Below are 7,410 nucleotides of genomic sequence, written 5' to 3'. Positions count from 1 at the left end.
CCCGCCGCGGGCTCAGCACCGAGGGCCTCCCGGACATCGCGGCCTCCGAGGGCTTCCTGGTTGGGGAGGTCACCGAGGTGCCAGGGCCGGGAACCGCGGGGGGTGGGAGGTGCTCTCACAGCAGCCGAACCCCTCCCCCGGTCCCCTGCGTGGTCCTGGACAGCTCTCCTGCCTGCACCGTGCCCTGGAGCTGCTCCGTGGCACCCAGTCGTCGGGCTGGGGCTGCCTGTTCTGGCCAGGCCACGGTGACCCTCCTTGGCCACCTGAGGCTTCCATCTTGGGGAGATGGGCTGGGCACTGCACCTTCCATCTGTCCTCAGGCTCTGAGAGGGCGCAGCCGGGCCCGGGTCCTAGTCCTGCCTCGACAGCCCCCATTTCAGGGGGTCTGACAGCACTTCTAATTCCTTTCCTCCTCTCTTTCCCCCTCTAGAAAAGCATTCTCATTTCTTGTCCTAACGAGAATGTGTCCACGAAGTTCCTGGCCCCATACACAACCTTTTCTAGAATTCATCAGAAAAGTGTAAGTAGCCTTGTGAAGCAGGTGGGAAGTAACTGGAAGTGACTGGGAACTTTCACAAGTCCCTGACCATTGTGCCAAAACCCAAAATTAAAATATGAAGCTCCAGGTGCTGAGCTGTTCATCTCTGGCTGCCTCTAGTCTGTCCTGTGGCTTACAGTTTTTTTCACCTGGTGGAAATTCAGAGACCAGAAAGGCCTGGCTTATATCAAATAAACTGTAGGAAGTTCTCACTTATTTAAGAGCAGCCCCCCTCTGTTTCCTGAATGTCCTTATTTCTTATTGCACCCCCATTGATCTGGGGGCCCAGCTGCTTGCTGGGCAGTGATGCAGAAAGGCTGACTCTGACCTGAAATATCTTTTCTTGTGTTTTACACTGAAAAGATGCCCAGAACTTGGCTTTGCTGGAAAGTAGTCTGTGCTGAATGCTTACTCCTATGTGAAAATGACCCAAGAAACCAGGGAGTGTGCAGCCTGCAGGTACAGCTGGCTGCCCTGAAGGTTCTTGGAGATGTTTTAATACCCAGGTCTTGTGACTGAGGGAATAAATTGTTGTGGTGAACCCAGGTGAGAGTGCTGGAAGGTCGCTTGCTGAAGGCGAAGCTGCAAAGGGGTATCAGTCCAAGTGCAGAGTGCTGTGAAGGTGATGGCACCTCTGCAGCTGGGGGGAGAGGAATTGAGGCTCTGCTGAGATGGAGCTCTGGAGCCAGGTGAATCACTTCATAGAGTCATTAAGGTTGGACAAGACCTCCAAGAGCATCAAGTCCGACCATCGACCCAACACTACCAGGACCACTCAATCATTTCCCCAAGTGTCACATCTACATTTTTTTTTTTAACCCCTCTAGGGCTGGGGATCCCAGCACCTCCCTGGGCAGCCTGGGCCAAGGCCTCACCACTCTGGCAGGAAAGAAATTCTGCCTCAGAATCAATGGAAACCTTCCCTGGGGCAACTTCAGCCCAGTGCCTCTTGTCCTGTCACTGGATACTTTGGGGAAGAGACTAACCCCCACCTGGATCCAGCCTCCTTTCAGGGAGTCGTAGAGCACATGAAGGTCTCCCCTGAGCCCCTTCTTCTCCAGACTAAACAACCCCAGCCCCTCAAGGTCTTTCTTGTCCTGTGGTGCCCCAAACTGAGCCCTGTACTCCAGCTGTGGCCTCCCCAGTGCTCAGTACAGGGCAGTGATCCCTGCCCTACTCCTGCTGCCCACCCTGGTTTTGATCCAGGCTTCTCTGAGCTCTGTGCTACGTCAGAGTCCCCAGCTGCCCTTTTGGGGGGTGAGTGGACTTGATGTGCAAAGCACAGCAGAATGGAAATGCAGGCCCAAGTGTTTTGTCTGCTGGCAAAGGGGTGTCATGGGTTAGAGCTGCACTGCAGATGTCTCCACTGGAAAGCAGATGAATTGATATCTGTTAGTAGATAGGTGAGTGTAAAGCTGGTGTGTGGACAAATCTCCAGTGCTTCTTTCCACCTGCTGCCTCTTGTTCTGAGCACTTGAGCTTGGCCTTGCCTGTTGACAAATCCTTCCTGAAAATCTGGGGAGATGTCAGATGTCAGTGAGACTTTTCCCAAAAGAAACAGCAACAGGCTGAGAAGCACTGGGCTGAAGTTGCCCCGGGGTGGTTTCAATTGGATTAGGAAGAGTTCCTTCCTGCTGGAATGGTGAGGCCTTGGCCCAGGCTGCCCAGGGAGGTGCTGGAGTCCCCAGCCCTGGAGGGGTGCAAAAAATGTGTGGATGTGGCACCTGGGGACATGGTTTAGTGGTCATGGTAGTGTTGGGGTGATGATTGGACTTGATGCTCTTGGAGGTCTTTTCTAACCTTAATGATTCTATGACCCAATGACTTTCACTGGCTGGGTTTTTTTTTTTTTAAACTGGGGAGCAAATTACCACAGATTGGCTTGTTACATAAAATGCTCAAGTAACCAACATATTTCTGACCAGTATGTAAGTAAATGTACGCTGTTGTAGCAGCCAAACCATTACCTGGTGTTCTTATTTAAATCTTCTAACTCATGAGGAAAAGCACAAAGCACTGGCTGTGAGGGTGGCTGAGCCTGGAGCAGGCTGCCCAAAGAGGTTGTGGAGTCTCCTGCTCTGGAGAGATCCCAAACCCACCGATGCCATCCTGGGCACCCTGCTGTGGGTGACCTGCTGGAGCAGGGGGTTGGATGAGATGATCTCCAGAGGTCTCCTCCAAGGCTCCGTATCATGTGGGCCTATGAGACAGGGTGCTCTCAAGTTTACCAGTCACCTCAAGCTAGCATGGGTGAGCTTGGCTTAGTTTTCTACCTGTACATCAGAGTTGCTGGAAAAATACAAATTTCTGCATCCCCTGGGGTAAACATGAGACACAGATGCTGCCTGTGCAGTCTCCTGACTCAGCATTTCCTTTTCTCCTGCTTTGCAGCTCTCTGCAGTGTCACAGGCAGAGATTAACAATGTCTCTATCAAATTTGGTGGCAATTCCCAGAATTCTGGGGTGCTTTGTGCCTCCTTCCAGTCTCCCAGCCCATCTGAGCCCTGGCTGTGGGTCAGCCCAGATGACCAGCTTGCTCTTGAAAGAGGAATGCAGCAATCTGTGTAAAGAAATAAATTGAGAAGGTTTTCTTTTTATGCTGCCCTTGCCCTCTAGAAATAAAGCCCAGTGCTCGGGATCCACTTGGGTTTTGATTTCTTAAAGGCTTAATTAGTATCTCACAAAATGTTGAGCGGGTGAGGTGAGAGCCTGTGAAGTCCTTGCTTAAACATTAGGATATTATTGGGCTAAAACTCTTTTGCTAGGAGCATGGAAGTTCTTTGGGGTGTGTTAAATGAACCTGGCAATACATCTTGGAGAGATCCTAGCACTGAATGGTCACAGAATTGTTTTGTTTGGAGGAGACCTTTAAGATCATGTTCTGTCCCGGTTAGAAGGCAGAACTGTGTCCCACCTCCCTTATCCCTCAGTTTCCCAGATAGAGAGGTAAATAAGGAAGGCAGGGGTAATGAAAACCTTGCACCAAATTGAAAATTAACAAAATGAAATGTATTATTTAAGAGGGAACAGAAAGGAAGAAGGGAAGGGGTTTAAACAGGGCACGGAAAGGAAAAAGGGTAGGGGTTTAACAGGGTAAGGGGGGTTATAGGAACAACAAGGCAAGGAAGATTAAACTTCCAAATATACAAAACCCAAATGCTGTGCTGAGGCTCCCCGGTGCTGGATCTCGCTGGATTGAGGTGGATTGAAGCTGGATGCACAATCCTTGGACGTGGATGGAGGCAGGGAAGAGTCTGTAGATCAGGCCCAGGTCTCCAAGATGGCCACGGCCACGTGTAGCACAGGGAGCAGCAGAGCAGCGTGTGCCCAGGTGCAAGGTCAAAGGAGCAAGAGCAAGAGGAAGAGGTGTGCCTTTCTCACCCCTTTTATAGACCTTGGCAGGAAGTCCCGAAGACAGGAAAAGGGGAGTGGGAATAGGACAGGTGTACGCCCCTTTCATTCAGGCTTGTACCTGGTTTAGGGTTTCAGATCTCCACCCACCAGGGGCAGCAGGTTTCAAACCATTACATATCATCAAGTCCAACCATTAATAATCTGCTTAGCAGGTCTCTCCCAGTACAGAGTCAGACTCTTGAGCAGACACTCTTATTTACAGGGTCATATGAAGCTAACATTGGGTGGTTTCCTCCTCCTGCAGATTACCTGTCTTGATATTTCCAGTGGAGGAGGGCTCGGCGTGTCTACCAGCACAGATGGGACCATGAAAATCTGGCAGGCTGCAAATGGAGAAATAAGAGTAAGAGCTTTGATGTTGTGTGTTGTCTGTGACATTCCTGAAGTCATTTGGCCATGACTTTGGTCGGGCTTTTCCCACAGTGTGGCCTAGGGCAGGCAAGAACCTGGCTTTTGATTGAAAGACAGATTGAAATTTGACATCTTGGATGTTTTATTTTCAAGTCTGTTGCAAAGCATGAATTCTTCTGAGGGAAATGATGCTTCACAATCCAGAGAGGAATCCTGGGGTGAAAATGAGACTGGGTAGTTAGAAGTGACAGCTGGAGTGCAGAAGGTATCGGAGAGCTCCTCACCTGCATGGTGCAAGCTCAGGATTCCTTCTGCACTAGAGGTGAGGTGAGGAAAAAAGACGATGATTGGAGTAACCACCTCACGGGCAGGGACTTCCCAGCTAAGGTGCTTCTTGTGGAGCTTGACCTGTCAGCTGCATGGTTGGCAGAGGATAAAGACATTCATTTGTTGTTAGAAACAAATGTGGAATCCTGTGCTGTGGTGTTGGCTGCTCAAATGGCAGAGGGAGGCTCCAAGTGTCCCGGTGACCTCTTCAACCACCTGAAATTCATCCATGGCAAGAACACAGGCCCAGAGGGTTTGAGCTCAGTCCTCTGCCCACATGGGAGCAACGAGTTTTCTGGTGTGAGGGCTTGAAAATTGCTGGGTGTGAGGGTGCTAACGACGGCACTAGCACATAGTTCTTTGTTTTTCCAGAGACTATTGGAAGGCCATGTGTATGATGTGAATTGTTGCAGGTTTTTCCCATCGGGCCTCGTGGTTCTGAGTGGGGGAATGGACGCCCAGCTAAAGGTCTGGTCAGCAGAAGATGCCAGCTGCGTAGTGACATTTAAAGGTCACAAAGGAGGTACGGAGTACTTGGCTTTCCAGAGGTGGATTTGCTGTCTGTGTAATTACCTTGCACCCGAGGGCTGATGTTCTGCCACCCGCCTGCTGCTCTATGTGCTCTGTGTTTGCAGTAGATGACTGGAATATCTTTTTCAAGTTCCTAGAGCATGAATAAAAAGGGATAGTTGTTATATTAGACAGGTGAAACCGTTTCTCTTCACCAACTTCTGTTTTCTTTGTTAATTAAGGTAAAAAGAGGGAGGGTACAACCCGTTAGCCCGGTGTGATTGCCAGAGGTGGAGGTGTTCTGCTCCTGCTGGGCAGTCTCAGAGCTCCAGCCTGCCACTCGGTAGCCTTGCTGCCTGTCCTGGGAGTGTCTCTTCTACCCACATCATCCTGCTCAGCTCAAGTTGCACCACAGCCTCTTCCTTTGTTTTTTTTTCTTGCCCAGAAGAGTGTGTAGCAGCTTATGATGGACTTGCAGAGCTCAAGCAGGCAGTTACCTGCCTCAAGGGCATGTGCTGTAGAAAGTGAGGCACAGCGAGAGCAGCCACAAGGATACTGAAGTGGCTTACTTCTTAAGAAGGGCTGGAACAAGCCTGTTCACCCTTGTACTGAGGGCAAATGTTCATCTGTGCCCCTCCTGATAGTCTTGCTACTAAAAAGGAGAGAGAATTCTTCACCTTCCTTGTGTCCTGGTCTAGAGGATGCACTGTCCACTTTCACGTGGTGACTTCAGTGCTGTTCCAGCTGACACTGCCTTAATCCTAGAGAAGAACTCCAAGGGGTGGAGAAGGAGCCACCCAGAAAGGCTGCTGAGAGCTGTGAGCACTCCAGGACAGAACCTCTGTCAATCTCTGGAGGGAAGATTTGGTTTCCAGGACCCCTTGTTCAGAAGCAGTGTGGATTTATACATAATGCTTAAGCAGGTTCCCATTTTACTCTGATTTACACCTGTCCTGGAGCTATGACTCCAGCCCAAATGACTGCAGCCACTTTGCTTGGGCTTGTCCTGCCATGTGAACTTGTCCCGTTTCATCACTGCTTCTGTAGGGGAGGCATCAATTAAATCTTCACCATCTGACCGTTCCCTTCCAAAAAATTGCTGTGTCATTTTTCAGATCTAGACTCAACAGCCCACAGTGACATGAAGTATTCAGGGGACATTTGCACCTGCAAAAAATGCTTTTGATGTTGCTGTAGGTGCATAACCCATGCTGCTTGCCCCACACAAATTTTGGGATGATTACAGAATCATTAAGGTTGGAAAAGACCTCTAAGATCAGCAAGTCCAACCATCAGCCCAACGCTACCATGACCACTAAACCATGTCCCCAGGTGCCACGTCCACACATTTTTTGCACCCCTCCGGGGCTGGGGACTCCAACACCTCCCTGGGCAGCCTGGGCCAATACTGAAACATTATCCAGAGCTGGACTTAGCAACACTTTAAGAGTGCTGGGCCAGACTGTTTTCTGCCCAAGGTGGAGGTTAATTTTGGAGGTGGAAGCTCGGCAGCAGTCTGTGACATTGCCTCAATCTGAGGCGAGGTGCTGCCAGCTGTTTTATTGTTAATATCCTGGGCTTGTGCCAGGTGGTGGCTTCAGCTGTGGTTTGCTGGGAGCTGCTGCCTTCCACTGCTGTGGCTCCCTGCCCCACGTTGCACCCCACAATTTGACCATGTGTGACTGGTGGCACTCTGGGGACAGCTCGGGACTTGTGGCTGAGCTGGCTTTGAGAAATGAGATGCTTTGTCTGTCTGCCTTGTGTGCCGTCCGTCTGAAGGTGGCCTTTGCTTTGGTGCAGGTATTTTGGACGCTGCCATTGTGGACCGGGGCAGAAATGTCCTCTCCTGCTCCAGAGATGGCACGGCCCGGCTGTGGGACTGCGGCACGTCCTCCTGCCTGGGTGTCCTCACGGACTGTGGCTCGCCTGTCAACGGCATCGCCCTGGGCGCCGCACACGCCGCGCTGGACCTGGGCCTGCCTCAAGAGGCTCCGAGTGAGGCTCCTTCTCTTCCCCTTCTTTCCCTGTCCCAAACTGCTTAGAGCTGTCACCAGGAATCCTGGGCGTGTGGCTTGCTGCTCTGCCTGCCTGCCCTGTACCACCTAGGGAAGGGTCCTCAGAATGGGGAACTCCAGTCCTGCAGAGGAGTTGAGCCATATCAGGCAATTTAAGACAGGAGCTCTGATTACTGGCCTACCTTGCTGCATCTGTGGACAACAAGTTGCCTATGAGCCAGCAACATCCCCTTGTGGCCAAGAAGGCCAGTGGTC

The 7,410-nt window shown here is 51.1% G+C and overlaps 1 protein-coding gene across 1 annotated transcript; it reads left to right on the top strand.

The window, feature by feature from the left end:
- Positions 1 to 5: 5 nt before the first annotated feature.
- Positions 6 to 7,135, top strand: PAAF1 (proteasomal ATPase-associated factor 1; the record flags this gene model as incomplete). The annotated part of the gene is made up of 5 exons (XM_008949432.1): positions 6 to 77; positions 431 to 520; positions 4,197 to 4,295; positions 5,003 to 5,153; positions 6,941 to 7,135. Coding segments are annotated over 5 exons (607 nt in total), but the record flags the coding sequence as incomplete, so codon positions are not given.
- Positions 7,136 to 7,410: the final 275 nt, after the last annotated feature.

Source organism: Merops nubicus, unplaced genomic scaffold (genome assembly GCF_000691845.1).
Source record: "Merops nubicus isolate BGI_N331 unplaced genomic scaffold, ASM69184v1 scaffold9581, whole genome shotgun sequence".
NCBI lineage: Eukaryota > Metazoa > Chordata > Aves > Coraciiformes > Meropidae > Merops > Merops nubicus.
This window is presented reverse-complemented; position numbering and strand designations above follow the sequence as displayed.